The sequence below is a fragment of the Electrona antarctica genome, assembly GCF_951216825.1.
Source record: "Electrona antarctica genome assembly, chromosome: 2".
NCBI lineage: Eukaryota > Metazoa > Chordata > Actinopteri > Myctophiformes > Myctophidae > Electrona > Electrona antarctica.
This window is the reverse complement of record NC_136807.1, coordinates 23,385,598-23,410,041: the sequence shown is the minus strand read 5'-3', so window position 1 is coordinate 23,410,041 and position 24,444 is coordinate 23,385,598. Positions and strand designations below refer to the sequence as shown.

At 41.9% G+C, this 24,444-nt stretch overlaps 1 protein-coding gene and 1 long non-coding RNA gene across 3 annotated transcripts; both read left to right on the top strand.

Moving 5' to 3' along the window:
• The first annotated feature begins 77 nt into the window (after nt 1-77).
• On the top strand, nt 78-23,672 carry hm13 (histocompatibility (minor) 13). Of its 2 annotated transcripts, XM_079521549.1 has the most exons (13): nt 78-489; nt 6,818-6,850; nt 8,751-8,849; nt 11,528-11,610; nt 13,047-13,135; nt 14,133-14,218; nt 15,944-16,069; nt 16,294-16,351; nt 16,969-17,052; nt 17,766-17,802; nt 17,901-18,003; nt 18,133-18,218; nt 20,819-23,672. In XM_079521549.1, the coding sequence occupies exons 1-13, from the start codon at nt 292-294 to the stop codon at nt 20,916-20,918; spliced, it is 1,182 nt and encodes a 393-aa protein (XP_079377675.1). In that variant the 5' UTR covers nt 78-291; the 3' UTR covers nt 20,919-23,672. The 2 variants fall into 2 exon arrangements, with proteins under 2 accessions (XP_079377675.1, XP_079377676.1); XM_079521550.1 differs by lacking the exon at nt 6,818-6,850.
• Nucleotides 9,524-9,935, top strand: LOC306942708. The gene is made up of 3 exons (XR_013792323.1): nt 9,524-9,660; nt 9,719-9,853; nt 9,890-9,935. It is a non-coding gene; the product is annotated as an uncharacterized lncRNA (long non-coding RNA).
• Nucleotides 23,673-24,444: the final 772 nt, after the last annotated feature.

The following is a 24,444-nucleotide window of genomic DNA, read 5'->3' as shown; positions in this document are numbered from 1 at the left end:
TGAGAACCTGGCAACTTCATTTGTTTGTTTTGTTGGTTAGTACCGCTAGTCAACGCATGGCGGGGCGCAAGTAACCACAGTAGCTTGTTCCCCGCAGCAGTAGAACACTTTGTACCACCGAAGGAGAGCAGTGCAGTTCAGTTCCTCCTCACAGCTTTAAGTAAACGTGGCCTTAAAAAACAACAGAAGAGAACAACACCGGTGTAGTTAGTTGCTCAACCTATTAAACCCCCCAAAAACCTACTAACCTACACCGATCGGAACGAACCGAACCCCGGCATCATCATCATCATGGCGGAGGTGGACCCAGGCTCGGCAGCGGTGGTGGTGAACGCCACCAACGGCACCGAGGCGGTGGTGAACGGCACGGCGGCCAGGTTCGTGGCCAGCGCCGAGGGCACGGCGCTGGCGTACGGCAGCCTGGTCGTCATGGCCCTGCTCCCCATCTTCTTCGGGGCGCTGCGGTCCGTCACCTGCTCCAAGTCCAAGGTACGAAACCCAAACCCCGGGGCCGGGCCGAACCAGAACCCCTGAATCTCGAACCACATCCCTCCCCGAATCCTAGCCCCTTTCGGACCCGCTTATACTAAGGTATACTACAGGTTACCACCACCCGAATCAGAACCATAGATATCAGAACCACGAATCCCGGAACTTGACAAAGCAATTAAGAAAAGAAAAAGAAGACTGGGCACCTCGGTGTTGACTTGGCTATGTTTTGCCCTAAATGTTAAAAAATAAAATATTTGGGAAATGTTTTGGTTGATTGTAATGATTAGAGCATGCTTAAACATTCGACAATTATGGTCTAATATTTCTACAATTACTTCAAATTGCTTTGGGGCATAAACAAGAAGTTGAATGATATTAAGTCTGATGATGTACCGTGCATGTTCTCACATCATGCAATACTTCATATTATTTAAAAGACATTTTTTTAAATATGGGCAAAATGGCCTGTTTTATGTCGAGGTGACCGTGTCCAGATGTTCCTGGCGGTGCTGCAGGTGCCCATGCTATTCTGTATCCCAAATAACTGACAAAGGCATTAAGTTAGACATCATTTGGGCCGAAAAATATGAGATGTAGGAAGGATACAACCTCACAGGCGTTGCGAAGCTGTTGCAGATACAACTGAAACCCGCTGCTACATGCTATTTTCGGCGCATGCGACACCGGCGTACGTCGTTGTATAAATGCACGAGGCTTGCATTTGGTTTTTAATAAACGTCGTGGGGTAATATATAAATACACTTTTCTAAATGTATCAAACACGCTTACATATGAAGGGTTTACGTTGGTATTTCCTGGTTAACTTGTTTTATTAATTGAGGGTAAAATATTGTCTTAAATGTCGTTTTGTTTAGGGATATCTATATCATGTTAAAAAGGCATGAATATAAGTTTTCCTGGAGTAAACCGAGATGTTGAATTGATTAAAGTTGTCATGGATATATGTTATACAATGGAGTAGACAGCTGTCACACTGTGATGTCTAATAACACAACAGTACAACTGTTATACACTCACAGGTAAACTGTAATTTTGACATTATTTATTACAAAATTACAGAACAGTACAGCTGTTGGAGGTTGTAAACGACAATGATTGATAAAACAAGGTGTTATTTCTTTGTTCAAATTGAATAAGTAATACAGCAGAGTGCAGACCTATGATGCATTGCTGTAGACAGTGTTTGTTCAGTAACAGGGGTCTCCTGTCTCTCCAGCTCTTTAGCAAACACACACATATATTGTTTCACTTAGTGATTCCAGTTTTATCCAATCAGGAGAGAAACAAGCTCATACAGGTCAGGACACAGGATCATCAATTGAAATAGGCTCTGGGCTTAACGGTAGTTAAAATCTACATGATAGCATTGTTTGATTGGCTCTGCATCAGAGTTGAACCGGAAACACAATATGGGTTTTTCTTCTTTTCTTTCTTTTCTGGGTTCAAATCTGCTGCAGAGACACTGAAAACAAAGCTATTGTACAAATGAACCCAAACGGGACATCTTGGGGATGCCACCTTTGGGAGACCTGGTCCTACAGTTATGCACAGTCTATTGGAATTGATGAAACAAACAAACACGCTGATATATCAATTATCGTCGTGGGATTCTCTCCTGGTTGATTCAAATTGGGTATCCTCATGACCTGAAAATGTATCGTGGTGTTTATTAAAGAGCTGGGGAGATCAGATGGGGAGACCCTCCTGTTACTGAACAAACATTAACAGTACAGCTGTTCTGCTCTCACAACAGTAATGTAATGTTAACATAAGATTAGATATCCTCACATCAGAGAGCCCACTGTGTGACCATGTGGTTTACGGTAGGTCGACTAAGAGCATTCATTCTCAAACCCCCAGTTTGATATGCACTGGGCGGGCCACAAACTGACTGTCACCCACCCAATTTCAGACCATCTTCATCTATAGGATCCCAATCTACCCCTACTAAAAAAAGAATGAACTCTGAGAGTACTAGTGTTTAAAATAACTTTTAAAAGAAGGCTGATGCACACAGGTGCATAGTACAACCAGAAAGGTCCAAATGTTCAGAAAGGGATCTTTGATATCAAATATCAAAGACAGTGTTCCTGCGGTGCACAGGGAACACTGTATGGCACTTGCAAAAAGAAAACCGTCCATATTAAGTCAATGTTTCTGTCGTTAGATCTTAGGTGCTCTGCGGGACCTCTTTCCATTCTTTGATATTTGATAATCGAAGATCCCTATTTCCTTTATGAACTCTGAGAGATGCACCTGTAAGGGTCCATTTGGTTCCACTCTCGAGTTACACACCCATACAGATACTTTGTACTGTTGTGGAATTCTGGATCAATCAGCAATTGATGAGGCAGTAGGAGTCAGAGACGATATTCTAGGTGGTGATGGTTATGCTTTAATGCATTATGCACAAGATATCATGGGGAGAAGTACAATATCACTCAGGTCGGTGGTATGGTAGTTCTGCCAAGAGGCACAGGGATCAGACCCGGTTATACTAGCTGCTACAATTTACAATTTAGGCATTTAGCAGACGCTCTTAATCCAGAGCGATTTACATTAACAAGAACAAGAACAAAAAGCATGGGAATACATCACATATGTAAAATTCATTTATCGCGAAACATGCGTAAGCTAAGAACGTAACTAGAACATATCTATATAATGACACTATACATATAAACTATAACAAGAACATATCTATATAATGACACTATACATATAAACTATACATATATGCTATACTATGCTGTACATATATACTATGAAGTGCTATGACTACATACAATGCACTTATTGTGCTGTCTACATGACATGCTATAAGTCTGTTTCAAATGCTATATAAGTCTAAGAAGTGCTGTCTAAGGGGGTAGGGTAAGTGCTATGGGCCATGATGGAGTCTGAAAAGGTGGGTTTTCAGACTACGGCGGACAAGCTTAACCATAACACTATAGGCTGTACCAAAACGATAGCTATCAGGCCTAGTGGAGACGTCTAAGGCTGTTGCAAGCTTCCAAATAATAATAAAGTACAATAAGTGACGTAAAATATAAAGGTTAGATATAAACAACCATAATAACAATATAGTAATGAACAATTATTCTGCAGTACCCCTGGTGGTTCCCCGGAGGTCTGCATGTTGAGAAACGGTGACGTAGACTTAACAAAGCACTGTATTGCCCATGTGCTTTAGGCAGATTAAGATTGTACACGGTGTGACTGTGTGGTTTGGGTACACATACGCAGCAGTGTGCCGATCATGTGGTTTAGGTAGTAGAGAGTGAGAGAGTGCATCATTTCCTCATGATGAGAGTGATCTGATTGGACAGCACCGAATGATGACGCAGGCAGGGGGTTTTTAAACTTGTGGGCTTTTGGTTTCAAACTACAGCAGGCAGTACCCTGCATGCTCATTTAGTGGGAGACAGTGGAGTGCTCTATTTATTTGTACCACTTCTATCGTCATCCCTCTACCTCCCCAACACCCCTAAGAACCTATAAAAATGAAATCACACAGCTCGCAATTTATCTCCATATTTCACTTATACTTTTTTTTCCTTCTAAATGAATGCCCTACTTTGTTGTACAAGGGTGTTACGCAACAGTATCGAAACTAGCCTATGTACAAGATCATAACACGTCACAATGTAAAACTATTTGAGCTATTTTCTAAATATTAAGTGAAAATTAAAGTTGTGAAGTGTGTGAGTTTTACAATATTGAACTAATTAAGTATTAGTAAGAGCTTGTGACTAAATAACTACGTTGGATCAGAAGTTTTTTTTTTTTTTTAATATCCTGAAAAGTAATCGTTTTGGAGTTGTACAGTAAAAGGTTTCCACCCGACAGATGAGAGACAAAATATAATATTCAACTTAACTTGATGTTTTAGATGACATTGGCCAATGCCAAGCTGCTTGTCCTCTGCAAACAGACTCTCATTTAACTGTACAATGACAGCAAGAGGTGGCACAGTAAGCTTCTTTCATACGTGTCACATAACTGCCTCATTATGTCCCCTCTGCCAGATTTGATCTCATGAATATGTCATAAACAGGGCGAGTTTTTGCAGAACACTTAACGACTCACGACAATGTTCCACTAAGGGCTGATGTGATGGACAGACACTGTAGCTTTCCATTCATTTGTAGTGATAATAAGTAGGCTAATAGTATAGTACGCTAACTAGGCTATAATAAGTAAGTTGACAATTCATTGTCCCACAAATAATTGCGATAACCAATGTGTGTTTTTTGCATTGAATTTGTATTTCTGTTTGCCTTTTAGGCTTCGTAATCACACATTGCACAGGGCAGATATGACAAATAACTTAAATATACAAAGAAATCAGTGACATTTTTTTAATATTTTTTCTTTCTAAAATAGCGGAAATAATTGATCTTGTAGATGTGCTATTTTTTGAAAAATGTTTGAAGATTTCTCAACATGGAAATGGTTGACGATTATGCAAAAATAATAGCGATTATCTCAAATATTTGCGATTATGTTATAATTATGACAGGCCTAATAATAAAGTGCCACAGCAGAGCAGATGATGCCTTGGACAAGTCAGCAGTTATTTTCACGTTCGTTCACTCTGAGCAAACATGTTTGGTGTGTTTCCACTTGCCAGCAGCATATCCGATGGCTACTGGACAATGCTAGCAGGCAGCGCAGCAGGCACTCTGCTTTCGTCTTCAATGGCCGTTCATAGACTTCATACCAGCCAAGCACTAGAACTATAACTATGAATATAATTTAAGATAAAGTTGTTGTTTTTTCCCAAAATATATTTATTGAGTTTTACATGTTTTACAAAGACACAAACAGCTTGGTGTAAAACACAACAAATGGTCTACCGACCATGAATAAAAATATATAAATAAAAAAGATAGAAATATACTGTATGCGTATCTGTGCACATACATAACAATGATGAAATGAAGAAAAGACATGCGCATTATAATTACTGTTTGTGACGGAGAAAAGAGCAAGAAATGGGAGGTATAATTACAGTAGATGTACAGTATAGAAGTTGAAATACACAATTAGTCAAGAAGAAAAACTCAAGTGAATGGATCTGTCACTATGTCATCCAATTGGAATTAGAACATTTTGTGAGTGGTGCTAATTGTCTCCACCAGGCCGAAGGCATGTGGAGAGAGTATGTTTTGCACTCCGTCCGTGTGTGTGTGTGTGTCCTTCCGTCCGTCTGTTACCAGCTAATCTCCGGCACAGTTAACCCGGTCGATGCCAAACTTTGCACACACACTCCCTGGATGCCAACGATGAACCTCTGCCCCACATTTTCCAGAACGGCCTGTTATAGCGCCACCATGAGGCAGCTTTTCACATGTTTTACCTAAAACTGCACCGATCTGCGTGAAACGTTGCATGCACACTCCCTAGAGGCCAAGGACAAACCTTTGACCTGCATTTTCCGCATCTGCCTTTTATAGCGCCACCAGGAAGCCGACTTTTGTAAAACACATTTTTTGATATTACTCCTCCAGATTCTGTCCAAAAATCTCACAAATCGTTACACATTATCTCTATGGTCATGTGCGCAAGTCGGATCTGTCCGATATTTCATATTCCATCCTAATTGGCTATAATTTTTGCAATTACAAAAAAAGCCTGAATAGTGGCACTATTTTACTTTTTATGTATTTTCGAAAATCAACACCCTACTTGATCATACCACAGCGTCTCACCAAACCTGTTTTGAATTTGAATCTTAAAGTACGTTTTGGACAGTCCCATACATAATATGACGCACACAAATGGTGTTGTACACACATGACATTTCATGAATCAGATGTTGGTCTTTACTTTAAAAGTAGGGTTACACTAAAATATAGATGATATTTAAGAAGTGTCCTTATGGGGAGTGAGGAAGAGAAGAGGTCAGTGATGGAGGGGGGGGTTATAGGTCCGAATAGGTAGAGTTTTCAGAGATTGTCGTAAACATGGGGAGTGAGTCTGCTTGCTGTCCTGACGGGTTATTCCCCAGCTTAGGAGAGAGAAGCGTCTAGGATGAAGTTTTGACCAGGGTGTGGTAGGGAAGGGAGAGACAGACTTCTTGTTCTGCATATCCATTCTCAACTCATCTTGGTAGCAAACAGACAGGATCAATTACAATAAAAAAAACTTACATTTTATTTACTAAGATAATGAGGTGAATGAAACCACTCCTGCCCTGATGTTTACACATGCAGTCCTTCTGTTCCACTTTCCTACCTGTCCTGATCCCTCTCTTTTTCTCTCTCTTTGTCTGTCTGTCCTTCCATTGATCTATCTGTAGGCCTTGGGAGATGGTTTGGATTCTAAGTACAGAGTGAGTATTAGAGCAAGCACTTACTAAAATCACAGCTGGTTTATTAACCAGCCCACATCTACAATGATTAACACTGAACAGAACATAAAAATGTTATTTTAAAAGTGTCTTGGGTGTCTTATACCTGTAATGTTCACAAGTCTGATTACAGTGAAGAAAACATGTAGAGCTACGTTGTTGAATTGTATCAATAGACCCCAATCACAAATATATCAAAATGGCAGTATTGACTTGTGAGTGAATATCTGCTGCCTGAGCCTTGAAGCCTTAAAGCAGGTACACTATTTCAGCCAGGTTGCTAAACACACCTGTGCAGTAGCTGTCTGTGTTCTTGTGTCACAGTCATACTGCAAAAAAAGGGAAGAAATCGTAACACTTCTTTATTTCACCTTTATTTTACCAAGACTAGTCCCATTGAGATTCAGAATCTTTTTTTTTACAAGGCAGTGCTGCCAGTGCACCAGCATAAAATGCTTAACATGAAATAAACTTCAAACAACAACATAAAAACCCACACTTAAAAACGTAAACCAAAAACAGTACAAGGTGATTTAAGTGCCATACAGTATCAAGAATGGAGCACCATGTTAATCAGCTGCTTGTCTTTTGCAGACACTTCAGCTTCTGCAGTGCTCAGACAGACATCCACTTTTAGTGGTGCATGTGCGCATAAGCCTCTCGAGTGCGTCTGCCTAAACTAGCTTGAGGCTGCGACGCATCATAATGTCTGGTTGTGCTTTATAGATAGATAGGTAATGTATGGTTTAGGTGGAGTGGTGGTTAATGGTCATTCAGTGTTTCATAGCTATCATTGTCGTGTGCAGCTACTATTAGAGAAACAGTCGTTTGAAGAACGGGTGGCAATTCTTTCACACCTTTCTCTACTTAAAGGAGCATTCAGTGATTTGGAAAAAAACCCGGTCCACCCGGTAACAAGATGTGCACATGCACACGCTCTACAGTGGGGGAAGTACAACAGACCAACAGCACGTGCACCAATGCCCGCCCCACTCGATCATGATTGGAGGAAGGCCCCTCTAATCCTGATTGGATGAAGGCTTTGCCACCCAAAGCCCAAACCAAAACTAGGGTTTTTTGACCCCAGGGGCTCACTGGGGACAGGGAGGAACTCCTTATATGGTCAGCACACTTTATAGTAGGGAGGATTATCCAAAAAATAAGAAAAAATAAGTGATATTTGAATTAAGTGAAATCACTGAATATACCTTTAATACTATTATTACTACTTTCCTTTCCTCTCGCATGTTTCTCTCCATCCCTATCCTCCCTTCACCTGTCCTCGCCTTTCTCATCACCACCTCTCCCCTTTCTTTTCATCTATTCTCCTCTCCTCTCCTGTAGTGACCTAGTTCTCCTCCCAGAGGACTTGATGGTGGATGTTAGTAGAGTTTGAAGGTTGAACAACAGGGTGGTTTTAACCCATTTAGTTATACCTTTCAATGCGGGAGCTACCTCTGGGTCTCTCATTAGTTGTTGATATAGGCCTACATGTAGCAAAATAATAATTCAATAAAAAAGAAAATAATAAGGTTTTCAGAAAACTTAGGTTAGGTTTTAGAAGGCGTTTCTAGAATCGGCCTCGGGTCTAAATGTGTTAAACCCCATTATACTTAACTTGACTTGGTGGTCCCCCAGGGCTTAGTGATTGGCCCACTCCTTTCCCTTCTGCACCAAACCTCTTTGCCAGGAATAGCTGAATATGGATGCTAGGGGGTTAACCACTTGAAACCCACCATCCAGATTCTGCGGGGTCGGGGGAACATTAGCCAATCAGTGGTCTTGAGGGGGTTCCGGGTGGTCCCCAGCTAAATGATAGAGTTGGTAACCATTAACCAAATAGACCCTTAAATCTCTCTCTACTCTCTCTCTTTCTCTATAGAATGCATCAGACATGCCAGAGACTATAACCAGTAGAGATGCAGCCAGGTTTCCTATCATAGCCAGCTGCACTCTGTTTGGCCTCTATCTGTTCTTCAAGGTAAGTGCCACGTACTTATGCGCACACGCACAAGCACACGCACACACACACACACACACACACACACACTTTTAAAAAAAAAATTCATGTCCACATAAAAAGAAAATACATGGACACAAATGGTGCTGTTAACCGTCATGTCATGATTAATACATTTTGCGCCATGCGCTGATTACACATGACGAGCAGGCTCGTCATAAGGCGTTTAATATCGCTGTAACATTGCCTGGCTGCAAAACTTTCTCAATAGCCATTAGCCTCTGTTTTAGGCCGCGTCCTTGAAGGCTTTTTTCTCGGAAACTAAAGCGCTGTCCGTGATGTTGAACAGATCGGCAAGGTCTTTTCTGATTTATCCGTTGAGCGTGATAGAAACATTGGTGCTGTCTAGCTCCGTAGCATTAACCCTAATAATTTAGCATTCAAGATGGAAGCCAAAACCAGACACAAGTTATTGTGGAATAGCCTGAAATCACCCGGTACCCAAGCGCCATACCTGCTTCGTCCAGCAGGAGGCACCCATTGTATTAAAAAACAAACATTGATCATAATCGTTTACACTGGCAGGGGTGTCAAACTGGCGATCCGTGGGCCGCATGCGGCCCAGGTAGAGGTCCAATGCGGCCCTCGAAATGATTTTCAAAAAGGAAACAACGCTGCTACTCCTCCTCCCCCACCTGCCCCACAATGGCCCTGCTGTAGACGGCTTTGTCTCTGCCCAGGTGTGGAATGTTGTCACTGATGGGCTCTAACTACTATAGTTGAGTTGTGGTGGATACTCTCCTCACACTCTGATGCAGCAGGACATGGAGAGGCTAATCATAGTTGTTACAGCTCAGTAGAGTTTCATTTCAGTTACCAAGTGTAGTGAGGAATATAGTCTACTTACACACGATGATAAAATAATAATTGCATTTTTAACTAGTCTATTATCGAATGGTTTATTGGGTCTTTTTTCCAACTCTCATACCAAATGTCTTGTAGCCTACAACTGTAATACAAATAAAGTCAATTCATTTCAATAAACAGTCTAGAAAACAAAGCCGAGTGACAACTGTGTAAGTCAACGCACGTGAGCTGCAACTGGTCATCAAGTCACCTTGCGCGCATTGTGGCCCTCGCCCCAAAATGAGTTTGACACCCCTGGTTACAGATACACACCTACCCCCCAGCAGGGATATAAGTAATAAGGTTCAATGTTGCACTTTATTGTTACATCTTGTGTACAGGTACATAAGAGTAAAACTTATTTTAGTTTTGGCTTCCTTACAGACAATGCAGCAGCATAGATGGCATAACATTCAAAAACAACAAAACCACAGCAAACAAGAATTAAGAGTGCAAGAAAGAGCAATCAAAGTGTAAAAATAATAGTAACATATATGTAATAATAATAATAAAGCTTTATTTGTATAGCACCTTTTTAAGAACCAGTCACAAAGTGCTTTAACAGAGAAACATATATAAAGACATAGCAAGGAGGCAGACTATAGAATAAAATACATTGTCAATAATGCACAAAATCACAACAGAAGAAATCAATAAAAATATAAATAATAATAATAATAATAAATACAAATCACAAGGGTAGGGGGTCGAATGCAGCTTTGTAGAAATGAGTCTTAAGGAGTGATTTGAAACGGGGCACAGACTCTGCAAGCCTGATCTCTAGGGGCAGGGCATTCCAGAGAGACGGTGCACAGATAGCGAATGCCCGGGCGCCTACAGTTTTTTTGCAGCCTGATTTGATAGATATGTGCATGTTTTCCCTGTAGTAGCAAAGTTAGGTAAACCTAAGCTTATGTTCCATATATACAACACAATTTAGTTTAAGAAGTCTTTCTTTCACCCGGAAAATAAATTGTGTAATCGCGATCATCCGTTCTCTAGTTATGGGAGGTTGAATAAAGCGTGTTTTGACCAAAAACGCAATCTTCGAAAAGAATCCGAGATCAAGCATTTTTTTTAATTTTTAATTTACAAAATTACATCACTTCCGGTTCATTTCCGGTTGCATCGGTCGACTAGCAACCTATGTTGTACATAGGGAACATATATTTGCATATTATAACCACATCAGGGGTATATGTTATGTAATGTTAACCTCATAGACACATACAAATCAGAAAAAGTACAAAAACGATGGCACATTTCATGAACTTTGTTATGAAAGCTTCCTCTAAACAATAATCAATGGTGCAGGCCACTTGAAATAGAAAAACTGACATCTGGTGTTAGTTGTAAAATAATAAAATGAAAAAATGTAAAAATGCACATAAAGTGCACAAAGACCCGCACACCGTCGGCACTTGCAATAAGAACTTTATTGGCAACGTTTTGGTCAAAGACCTTCTTCAGGCATGGGTTATTTTACGGTGACGTGTGACTTTACATACACGGTATGTAAAGTATTTTATAGGAATAGCAGCCATTCAGAATGTGTGACATGGTTTCTGTAACACGTCCTGTGGTGTGATGCAAGCAATGAGTGGAAGGGAACCCGATAGAAAAGGTTGAGTCTGGTGGGAAAGGATTTGTAATCCAGCTTTTACTGTACATGTGATAATATCCTCATTGAGAGCAGAGTGTTCCTGAGAATTGAATTTCACACACACACACACACACACACACACACACACACCGTAGGTTATGTGTGTTAATGTGTTATAATTTTTGTTCAGGTCTTTTCTCAGGAATACATCAACATGCTGCTGTCTATCTACTTCTTTGTTCTGGGAATCCTCGCTCTGTCTCACACCATGAGGTAACATGCGCGCACACACACACACACACACACTAATTGGTGGTTATAGCTCAGTAGCTAGAGCGGCCGTCTGTGTGTGGGTTCAATCCCTGGCTCTTCCTGGCTTTGTGTCACTGTTGAGTAACACACTGGACAACTAATGCCTGGTATGATGCAACTCACTCAGGTGTACCTCGTCATGAGCCTCAAGGCCTGGCTGTCAGTGTACTTGCTTTGTACCATGGGGCAGTATGGTTTGCAAAAAATCTGTTTATACGGATCCCCATTAGCTGACGTCTTATTGTCAGCTACAGCTAGACCAGCTGATCCTGTGTATATTATTGTACACCATAGCAAATATTACAAGCACAGTGTATCACAATACAAAAGATTACTCAAAAACACACAATAAAAAATGTTTTTCCTGTTTTCTTTTTCTTTTTTACAAAAGTCAAAAAGACTTTTGTAGTGTACGGTATATAAAGTCTTTAAGTTGTTAGCTTGTAGAGCTGTTTTGCAAAATTGTGACGCGTTTTGCGTAGCGTAGGTTGGGCCTAAATAATGGAGTTTTATATTAACTATACAATATGTAAATTCATTGAAGGCAAGGATATAAGCATAGATCAGCGGTCCCCAAACTGTTTTGTCTGTGCACCCCATAGAGTATATAATATATAATAGAGACTGAACTAGCGCGAAGCTCCGCCCCCCCAGCTATTCATGTCAGTGGAAGTTGCTCAGTGGCGTTTTGAAGCACCCGGAAGACTGCCGGAAGTCCCTCCCAGGACCTCAACTTTGAGGTCCTGAGTGACGTAGGGCAACCGAGCGCTCAACGTTAAAGCCCAGCTGCACGGGGTTTCCCGGTCATGAATCCACGGGTCCGCCTGTAGTCCCTCGTCCTACCACTAGGACCTAGAGCTTCAACGTTGGAAAGCCTGCCTGCCCCCTTGGTGCACCCCCTGTTACCTCCTGACCTAGCTGACGCACCCCCAACGCTCAGTCTTGTTGTATTTGACCGAAAATAATATCTTTTTTAATGATTATGGCAAAAATCACAATGTCACTGCACTGAGAGACATGCAGCTACCCGTATACTCCCACAGGTGCTCTATACATCTCCTTACAACAGTGTTTTACCAAAGTTTGGCGTTTGTGTTAAATAAAACTATAAAACCGCCATTACCCTTTTCATGTCACGCACCACAGTTTGGGAACCCCTGGCCTAGATCATAATGATGAATATTATGTGGCAGGTTTAGAGCCAAGTGGAGTGCTTGTGAACTGGGTAATGGACACCACGGCATATGGGCATTCTAGTTATAGGAGTAGGATGTGAATGGTACACCTTGCATGGTTGCCTCCACCATCAGCGTGAATGTACAGGTCATTTTCCACTTATGGCGTATGGTGTATATATGAATGTCTTTCTTTCCATCTTTCCTCTCTCTCTGCTCCAGTCCTCTGATGACCAGAATCTTCCCAGCCAATCTGCCCAACAAACAGTATCAGCTGTTATTCACACAGGGCAGTGGAGAGGCCAAGGAAGGTAACACCTCTACAACACTCTCAACCGTTTTAAATTCAAGGAGCCCCCAGTCAGATTTGCATTAGGCCACTGACCCCCATTTGTTTTTTAAATCTGTGGGACTCCAGTTATAATTAATTGAACTGACTGTGCAAATGGAACCAAATGGACCCGTATGGGCAGTGGTGTAATGGTGATTTTTTTTCTCAGTACCACGGCACACCAAGCGCACACGTGCGTGCGTGCACTTGACGTGTGTGCATGCACATTGTGCACAGAACAGCTGATAAGCCTATATTGTTTATAGTGTTTGAGAGTTTCAGACACGCAAAAGTAGACTTAAAATAATCAGATAAACTTCTTTACTGTGCTGCAGTAGCGAAACTAAAATACATTCTTTGTATGAATCTCTTCTTTGATGGTGGAGGAGGCAGGGGGGGAGGGGGGGGCAACGCCAGTAAACCTAGACCGTCTTCTCTTAAAGCTAGTGGAAGCGTTCTAGTGTTCATGCGGGTGCAGTCGTGCACTGTTCTGTTCCGTACCTGCGCGTGCACGTCACAATTATTTTGATACCACGGCGTGGTACTGCGTTCTATCATGACCATGACTGACACCACTGCGTATGGGCGGTCAGTGTTGTCCAGTCTCTGTAACTCAAGAGACTTTACAAATGGAACCATATGGACCCGTCCCATGTATCAGCTTTTTTGACAGCATCGGTAGGCCATAACGTTTTCAAACATTTAAAAAAGTAACACTTGTATAAGCAGTCTTGTCTGTTTTTCTTGTCCTGTCTGTCTGTCTGTCTGTCTGTCTGTCTGTCTGTCTGTCTGTCTGTCTGTCTGTCTGTCTGTCTGTCTGTCTGTCTGTCTGTCTGTCTGTCTGTCTGTCTGTCTGTCTGTCTGTCTGTCTGTCTGTCTGTCTGTCTGTCTGTCTGTCTGTCTGTCTGTCTGTCTGTCTGTCTGTCTGTCTGTCTGTCTGTCTGTCTGTCTGTCTGTCCGTCCGTCCGTCCGTCCAGATGTTGTCAACTATGAGTTTGACACCAAGGACCTGATCTGTCTCATCATCAGCAGTGTGGTTGGAGTCTGGTACCTCCTCAAGAAGGTACTGGTCAATATACAGCAGTGGTTCTCAATTCATGGGCCCCCGAATAATTGGCAAAACACTAAGATCTTAACCCATTAAGACCTGAGGCCAATTCTACAAATGTCTTCTAAATCCAGACAGTTTTCTGAAAAATGTATGTTGCTTTATCAGTCAGTGGTTCTCAAACCTTTTCATGTCAAGGACCCCCATTTGGCCACGGACCCCATCTCAAAATATTTTGTTCCAGGGATCCCTCAGAAGCAAAGATTTGAGTTAAGAAAGAAAAATAATTAATGTATTCACAAAGATTTGCAAAAAACAAACAAAAAATAAACAGTTTTTCCATAAATAGCAGATATACAAGCTCATGAGCTTGTATATCTGCTATTTTTGAATAGCCAACTATTGTCACTGCACATTATTCCTACGGATGTTGTCAGAGAAGGTCAGAAGGAGATGCATTGTGTCTTTGTAGATCTGGAGAAAGCATATGATAAGGTGCAGAGAAAGGAACTGGTATTGTATGAGGAAGTCTAGAGAAGTATGTTAGAGTTGTGCAGGACATGTATGGAAGTTGTAAGTGTGGTGAGGTGTGCTATGGGTGTGACAGAGGAGAACAAGGTGGAAGTGGGTCTGTATCAAGCATCAGCACTGATCCCCTTCTTGTTCGCCATAGTGATGGACAGGCTGACAGATGAGGTTAGACAGGAATCCTCGTGGACCATGATGTTTGCAGATGACATTGGGATCTGTAGTGAGAGCAGGTAGAGGAAAATCTAAAGAGGTGGAGATGTGCCCTAAAAAGGAGAGGAATGAAGGTTAGCCGCAGCTAGATGGAATACATGTGTGTGAATGAGAGGAACCCAAGTGGAACAGCGAGGTTACAGGGAGTAGACGTGACGAAGGTGGAGGACTTTAAGTACCGTTACTTAGGGTCAAGATTTCAGAGCAATGGAGAGTGTGGAAAAAGGGTGAAGAAACGAGTGCAAGTAGGTTGGAATGGGTGTCAGGTGTGATGTGTGATAGGATCAGCAAGTATCAGCAAGAATGAAAGGGAAGGTGTACACTGTACAAGACGTGGTGAGACCAACTATGTTGTATGGTTTAGAGACAATTGCACTGAGGAAAAGACAGAAAGCAGAGCTGGAGGTAGCAGCGACTAAAATGTTGAGGTTCTCAACTTCTCTCTGGGTGTAACAAGGATGGATACGATCAGGAACGAGTACATCGGAGATGGTTTGGACACGTACAGAGGAGGGATAGTGAGTATATCGGTAGAAGGATGTTGAGGTTGGAACTGCCAGGCAGGAGGCCTAGAGGAAGACCAAACAGAAGATTTTGTAGTGAAAGAGGACATGAAGTTAGTTGGTGTGAAAGAAGAGGAGGCAGAGGACAGGGTGAGATGGAGGCAGATGATTTGCTGTGACAACCCCTGAAGCGAAAAGCATAAAAGAATAATAATTCCTACTGATCCAAGCCAGAGCACAACCAATATTGATAAGTATTCTGAAAATGCACATGGCCCACCCATCTGACCACTTCACAGGTTATGTGGTCCAATGGGTGGGACGCAAACGCTTTGGAGTTCTGTGGGCCACTTATATACAGTATATTGTGTTTGTTTGTTACCACATTATATCAACATTTAGGTCATATAAGCTGACAGTATAGTTCTGATAGCCAATGAGCTGACAGCATTGTTCTGATAGCCAATGAGCTGACAGCATTGTTGTGATGTCACAGCACTGGGTGGCCAACAACCTGTTTGGTTTGGCATTTGCGTTGAACGGAGTGGAACTGCTTCACCTGAACAACGTCAGTACCGGCTGTATCCTGCTGGGGGGGCTGTTCGTCTACGACGTCTTCTGGGTGAGCAAAGAATGCACGTCACACGCACACATGTATTTGTAATGTTCTGTTCTTCAAAAAGTGGGTTATCATTCATTCAAAGTGTCATGCTAGCTGTGGTTTTCTCTTGTAGTTTTCTAAGCAAAATGTATTCAGGTAAAGGGGCAGAAATCATGGAAGGACGTTCTGAAGCCCAAACTATTTGTGAACCACTGCCTTATTATGTCTTGTCTCTCTGTTGCTAGGTCTTTGGAACCAATGTCATGGTGACCGTGGCCAAGTCCTTTGAGGCCCCAATCAAACGTAAGTGTGTGTGTGTGTGTGTGTGTGTGTGTGTGTGTGTGTGTGTGTGTGTGTGTGTGTGTGTGTGTGTGTGTGTGTGTGTGTGTGTGTGTGTGTGTGTGTGTGTGTGTGTGTGTGTGTGTGTGTGTGTGTGTGTGTGTGTGTGAGTGATTTTATGAGTGCATTGTGGACTTTTATTTGCCGATATGACTAACAAACCCCTCTGCCCCTCTATGTGTCTCTGTCTCGGTGTTAATTTCATCGACTAAAACTGGCGAAAGATGTCGTCGACTACCCTTTTTCACTAACAAACTGAATAAAAAGAGTAAATGTATTGACAATTCCGTAAAGAAATCTAGAATAAAATGTTAGGGAGGGACAAGTGGAGAAGAGATCCAGTAGAAGTCATTTTATGTTTGGTTGCGCTCGGGTGTTGCATTCTGAAAATAGCAGATCTACAAGCTCACAACGTGTTGCTCTGCGATGCGTTGTGAGCTTGTCTGAAGATCGTCTCCTTTCAGCATGCAACCAAGTGTAAAAATGATGCATTGCGACACCATCGTAGACTACAGAATTTGCTGTCAAAATGAACACTGTTCTCTCTCTCTCTCTCTCTGCCCCTTCTTCTATCTCCCCAGTGGTCTTTCCTCAGGACCTGTTGGAGAGGGGTTTGGATGCCAGTAACTTTGCCATGCTGGGTCTGGGAGACATTGTCATTCCAGGTAACATGCACAGTGACATGACAGCGATTGGACAATATATATTGGCAGTCTGCGATTGGATGAGTCCAATCGTCGGTTGTTTTTATTCAATTTGGAAAATATATTTCTACAAAGGCCTTCTAAATCAGTAGTCCTCAAACTTGTGTCCTCACTGTCACACTAGTCAAAACAATGTGAGTTTGTACATCTGCTATTTGTTTAATAGCCAACACTAAAATCTAAAATGACCCAGATAATGGGTTAACAAAGCTTCCAGTCGCTGCTGCCCTACATACAGTATTTGTATTCGTGCAGCTGAAAAGCAACTATTTTCAAATGATATTTGAATTCTAGACAAAGACGAGTGGAGGAGAGAGAGAATGGCTTTTGGTTTCCTAGTTGCCTCATTATCAGCTACAGTTTAAGAGAAAAACCTTGTTTCTATATACTAGGGTGCAAAGCCTCGCTGTGCTACGTAAGCTCGACGACGTATTTTCCCCTGTCTTTTAAGACCCTGCTCTTAAGTCTGAACTATATCTGCGTGTAATGTTTTTTTTAGATCACCTGTCAATCAAATTGTATGACACAAGTCTCTCGCTGCCCTTTTGTTTCAGCAGAAAGAAAGAGATACAGAGAGAGAGAGAGGAGGATTGGGTGATCAGCCCACAGGATTTAATATTATTGTGTGTTTTAATATTTGTGTGTGTGCGTGCATGTGTGTGTGTGTCTTCCAGGTATCTTCATTGCTCTGTTGCTGCGCTTTGATGTCAGGTGAGTTTCCAACCATGTTGCTGTATTGGCTCAGTGTAGTAAACTCTACACGTAAAGATTACACTCAAATCTGTATCACATTCCTTCTCTCTCTCCAGTCTAAAGAAGAACAGTAGAACATATTTCTATTCCAGTTTCTTGGCATATATCTTTGGATTGGGTCTAACCATCTTCATCATGCACACCTTCAAACATGCACAGGTAACTGTCTGTCTGTCAACCTGAGTCTGTCTGTCATCATATTTTGTTTTCCCATAAGTGTGTCTCTCAGACTGCTCTGTTGTCCCTGGTCTCTAACCTGTCTGTCTCTCCACCCTGTCTGTCTCTCAGCCTGCTCTGTTGTACCTGGTTCCAGCCTGTATTGGCTTCCCATGCCTGGTTGCTCTCATCAAAGGAGAACTCACTGAAATGTTCAGGTAGGTCATCATGACTTATTGTTGTACATAGATGTGTTGGCAACATATACAGGCGAATAGGTTTGCAGACCAATACAGACAGACAGTCCGGCAAACAGACTCATTGCGGTAGTTTCACCTGCACCGCTTATCAAAAATGGCAGATCTACAAGCTCAAACGTTGTGGGATTGTAGATCTATTTTTGTCAAAGGTTCACCTAAGAATAGGGACTCCGGGATTCATGTGGTTAACAAATACAAGGAACAAAATTGCATTTATTTGACCAACACATAATTTGCATGCAAGTCTATTCCAGACAGTGAATTTCAAGGAATATCAGCGATTTTTTTTCTTCAAATGCACAAGCTATTCACCAACTTAAAATCTGTTTCATTTGATTTGTTCATTTTGTTGACTCGTGTGCATTGATGGTTGTTCCGGTTAAATGCTAGCCTCGCGTTGCGATACTAATATACCGCTGGGCTGCGTGCGTCGGGCATATGCAATAGGGGCGGGTTTAGTGTGGCTGCGCCAGGCTAGTTAAATGCTACCCCAGAATATCAGTGTCGGTGCATCCTTTTTGCTGGACTAAGAAAGCAGTGATTAGGGGCTGTGTTCATAGAAGGCATTTTATGAGCAGAGAGGCGCTCGCATCCAGTCACATTTATTGACACACCTCATGTTCGAACCGATCGACCTCTGCTGTGCTCGAATGTCCTGTCACCTGCGTTATCAGCACACATAACTTATCTGAAACCATAGTAAACAAGGGCTTCTCATGGTTGTGATAAAATAAACGGAAGACCCCCAGGAGCACTGAAGCGTGTTGCTGGGCTCTGGGTAAAGGAGCACCATGCAGCGTCTTCATCACCACAGAAATGCATGGCAGACTGCTGCTGCCAGCCCAAAAGGCATTCTCTGTGGACATGCCCCAGTGTGGCCTTTCCTCCTTTATTTGCATATACAAATGTGGCAATGAATGCTGCTGTGGATAACCAAAGTAACTAAGCCAGCTTATATCATGGGCCAATGCTGTTACCTGATTGGCCCATTCAGCTACAGGTAGAATGAATGGCAGGTAGAAATCCAGACATTTCACATCTTCCTTCTCTTCTCTTTTCTTTCTTCTCTTCTTCCTTGCGTTTAATGAAGACTAACAGCTTTTCTCCTTTTCTTTCCTTATGTTCCATTTCTCACCGTCTGTTTTTGATTTCCCTCCTTTTGTTTGGTTCTGCTTTTTATCCATCACTTTCTTTCTTTATTATTCCTACCTACCCCTCTCTCTCTCTCTCTCTCTCTCTCTAACTCACCCTGGGTGTAATATTAGTTATGAGTCATCACAGGAAGTGCTCCCTGGTTCTCCCAGGCTGACTTCCTACCCAACAGTCAGTGGTTCTCCTGCCAGCCTGGCTAGCTCCATGGATACCGTCTCTATGGCAACCGGCTCCTCCTCCTCCCCGCGCCGCCGTCGCTTACAACCCACCTCCATGTAGAGGCCCCACCCCTTCCCTCCGTAGGCCCCATCCCCTTTTCCTCACATGGCCAGGTAAATGGCCCATTAACAAAACTAGAGACACCCCTCGCTGTCTGTCTGTTGCTTGTCATCCTTCTATCTATGGTGTCAAATTACACCACAGGCTCTCTCAGCTGTCTGTCTCGCCTACACTGTCTCCCTCTCAGCTGTCCTACTGTCTGTCTCTATTACACAGTCTCCCTCTCAGCTGTCCTACTGTCTTGTCTCTCCTACACTGTCTCTTTTTCAGTTTACCTACTGTCTGTCTCTCCTACCATCTTCCTCTCAGCGTTCCTGCCGTCTGTCTCTCCTACTCTGTCTCCCTCTCAGCTTTCCTAATGTCTCTCTCCTGCACTGTCTCCTTCTCCGCTTTTCCTACTATCTGTCTTGTCTACCCCCTGGTAGGGTTTTAATTATTTCTCGCATCCTAAAACAAAGTAGAGGTAAAACATGAAACTTGTGATGGTGCGTTACAGAAGAATGTGACTTCCGCTGACTGGCAATATGAACACCTACAAAGAATGGAACGCTTCTGAAAATTGTCTTGTATTGGTGGAGGACCTGGTCTGTTTTTTTTTTAACGTTTTTGTTTTAATTACTTTATCCCGGTAGATCTGCTGTCCTTTTTTACTGAAAATACTTAAGTACAGCACTTGAGTAAATGTACTTAATTACTTTACAACACTGCTATTATCACACATCTCCAAGCTTGAAACTTCCTTAACTGAAATACATTAAATAGGTTTATCTATAAATGGCTGCATAGCAACTGTCTACTTCACAATCAGTGTTGTGTATGAATCTGGTTTTAGAGTTGAACTGAAAGTAATTATCTAAACCACATGAACCCTACAGCGTCCCTATTCTGGGGTGAACATTCAGCAAAACATTAGACGGTGGCAGTGGATTTTTATTACAACCGACCGATATCATAATACGCATTCAAACGTAATGTTTGCAGCTCATGAAAATAATTTGTGTGTGAATTCTATCTGCTTCACAGGAACACTAATTTGGTTCACTTTTTTGGAAAGAAACAAAATGATTGATCTTGACTTATTAATGTGTTGTTTTTCTCCACTCCCTCCCCCCCCCTCTCCCCTCCAGGTATGAGGAGACACCAGAGACGGAAACGGAAACGGAAACAGAAACAGAAACAGAATCCAAAGATGAGTCATCAGAGTCATCAGAGAAGAAGGACCAATAGAATCCCTCGCTGCTGCTGCTCCCCCCCTCCTCCTCTTGACCCAATCATTTCACAGAATTTCTTCAGCCTTTTTCTCTTTTTGTTGCTAGGGGGAAGGACTTGTCTTTGCCACTAGGAGGGACTTCTCTTTGTCGCTAGCAGGAGGGGCTTGAGTTGTCGCTTTCCCCCCCCCATCCTATCTCTCTGGGAAACCACGGTAACGGTCTCCACAGCTGCTGTGGGCCGAGGATGGATAGTGATTGGTCAACGCAAGTTGACGAAACGGTTGTTTCCCCATACAGGAACAGGAAGTGAGGTGGTTGTTGTTTTTAAAACACTCATTCTCAACTGTTGGATACAGGGCCCACCAGGAGGTCCAAATAGACTCTTGAACATTTGTACTCTCTCAGAGTTCAATTATCACTGAGGATTCTACAGTGTAAGTTGGGGTCCCAGAGATAAATAAATAAAATATCAAAAACTGGGGGTCCTTGAACTTAAAAAGGTTGAGAATCACTGTTTTAAAAATAAACAAACAAGCACACAAAGTGAGAATTTTGAGTCTAAGCTGGGTGGTTTCACTCTCTACCACTGGTTATTCTGTTCTACTAGCTTCCACAATGGAAACCAGTAGTCCTCCAGTACTGGACTAGAAACCAGTTTTAGAACCTTGGATTGTAATATCACTTGTACCGTGAAGCAAACGCTCCTGGCAGTAGGTTTTAGGTCTGTCTTTGACCTTTGACCTTACACTACCGCTCAGTCATTCAAACAACACAATGCAAAATGGCAGTAGGAATTCTTTGTGCGATGGCTTCTGGAATCTAAACTCTTTTAAAACAAACGCACCAATTAGTCTGTTTCATTTCAATCTAACTGATCCTGGAACAGTTTTAGTCCAGGGTTTATCTTTGCACTCTTGTTGTTAGTGTAACCGTTAGATTTGACCTGCTTTGACTTCTTTTCCCTGTAAAAGAGCCTGAACGTAAGACCCGACGTTTGAGTGTAGGTGGCTTTGGGTTTGAGTCTTGTCACACAGCCAAAAAAAACACATAGTATTATCTTTGCTAAAGATGGAGTTATCTGTAGTCAGAGTGGTGTAAATGCATGCTAATCTGACCTCCAATCAGCATGCTACATTAGAGCAGTGGTTCTCAACCTGTGGGTCTGGAACCCCAGGGACAAGCTTGTGTAGAACTTCTATTTTCACAATATATTGATCTGTGGAACCGAGTCAAGCAAAATTGAATGTCTCAACTCCTACAACTAGTCAAGGTGGGGGGTCCCCAGGTCAAATATGATTATTGTGGTGGGTCACCAGGTCAAATATGATGATTTTGGGTAAATATGATTATTGGTCATGGCTCCCAGGTTGAGAACCACTGCATTAGGGGTACGGGTGGGGGACACACTTTCATACAGTTGTCCCAATTAACCACCTTAACCTGGCATCCAATTTTGGGCATGACGACATAGCAGGCAAAAAAAGCTAATACTGTAACAGACCTCTATTTGTACAAACAGAGTTACAGACCCGGATGTAAAACGGATCCATTTTCTTAAATATCCTTTTGTTGAAAGATTTACAAATTTGTTCGTCTGATTTTGAAATAATTAGAATTGTTTTGTGGTTGAGTGGGTCAGTGGGTTAAATGGATATTATTCCGGCCAATGTTCTGATGGCTGAGAAGCATTTAGTTTAGGAGGGATTATGAAGTGGTGGAGTGATTGTTCAGTTTGTTCTGTCCACCTCCTTCCATTCAGTACCTCAACTTATCTGGAATGTCTAGCTGTGAATGTGAATCAGAGGCCTTTCCCTTTTTTAGGAAGAAACGTTAGAAAGTTAAAAAGAACGTTATACAGCGACAAGTTTATTTAAATTTTTAAATTAAAAAGGGACCAAATGTTTCCTCTGAGCTTCGCTTTGCTTCTGTTTTGTTCTGTTATCAAACCATTTGTTTTTAATAATGGTTTTAAAATATATTCTTCTCTGTCTAGAGGTGCTGATCTGTTAAGCCTCAATTAGTTGCACGTGTGCCATGTCGTGTCTCGAAACTAGCAGATATACAATCTCAGAACACGTCCCCCCGATGCCACGCCTTCTGAGCTTGTAGAGCGGCTATTTTCGGTGTCCGACACGCATGTATGCAAGTATGAATCAGCCTTTTAGACGAATCTCCTCCTGTTGTATTCTACTACCTGTCTCTGTGCAGTTCTCACTTCCTCTTCCCTGTTGTAACCCTCGAACGCCATTGGTGAAGCCACGAGGGGGTGTGCGACATCCGCCTTTCTCGTCCAATGAGCTGCGAGGAGAGAAGTGAGGACTAGGACTCTCTTGAAGTTACAGACGTGACTGATCTGGGATCAGAGAGTGTAACGTTAATGTGAATGGCATTTGGATCACCGGTCGGGTTGATGGACTGGATTAAGATTCTATGGATACAATCAAGTCTGCCTGGTTGATATTCCAGACCTGTGTTATTAATCTTTAATGTTATTGATATTAACGTTTTATTATATTGACAAGATGGATTTCTTTTTTTTCTTTTTCTTTTTCATTTGTTTGTATTTTGATGTAAAAATAAAGAGAGGATCATCTTCAGTTTGGTGTAGTTGAATCGGTATTATTTGAAAAGCAACTGTACTTCAAAATCTGATTTCTTACTTTATTCTCCCGTTGTATTTGTGTGGGAGCCTTACGTGGCCTCAACTGTATTTTATTTTATTTGCAAATAAATGTTTTGGTGCTTTGATCACCATATAGGGAAGCATTAATCTGGATTTGTCTCATTGCTTTTTATTTATTTTTAAGATGATGTTATAGGGACTTTATTATATACATGATAACATGAAACACAGGACATTACATCTAGATCTGTATCCTCTAGTCTCAGCTCAATGTGGGTGTTGTGATGCCAGTTCAGGGGTGCCTCGGAATACTGTGATAGGTTAATCACTTTCAACCTGGCTTCCCTATATTGGGAATGTCATGATGTGCAAAAGTATAGAATATGCACAATTCAATCACATTGCGTGTGACTGGTGGTCTATTTTCTCTATTTACGAAGAAAAAAAAGTAACTGTTTTGGACATGAGGTTTGGCTTCCAGCTGGAGATACGTGGAGACTCCTGTCCTGTTACTGAACAGTGAACAAGCATTCTAAGCATGAGGCAATGAGCTACCAGTATTATTTTAACCAAAGAAAACCACTTACCCTACCTTATTTTTGTAAGCTATTTAACAAAGCACCTCACTCGCTGACATTCAGACCATTTTTTGGATTCCAATTTGTTTATAAAAGGTTGGATGATAGGGATTTATTCTATCTACATTTAAGCACTTTATTATATTAATGATTTTTTTTTTGCTTTTACACATAACACTATCCGAACAATCGGTCACCATTGTTGTACTAGTACAAACCTTAGAGTATATACTCTAACTAAGGCACAAACCCATCTAGATTGAGATCTAGATGGGTTGAACTTGAAGTTGAGACCCATCTAGGTGCCTCTAGGGGGCGGCAACGTGGCGCCACTGCAGCTA

Coding starts and splice junctions, on each gene's coding strand:
- hm13 (XM_079521549.1), top strand. CDS start 292: ATGGCGGAGGTGGACCCAGGCTCGGCAGCGGTGGTGGTGAACGCCACC. Junction 13,136..14,132: donor CAGTGGAGAGGCCAAGGAAG/GTAACACCTCTA, acceptor CCGTCCGTCCAG/ATGTTGTCAACTATGAGTTT. Junction 17,053..17,765: donor GGGAGACATTGTCATTCCAG/GTAACATGCACA, acceptor TGTGTCTTCCAG/GTATCTTCATTGCTCTGTTG.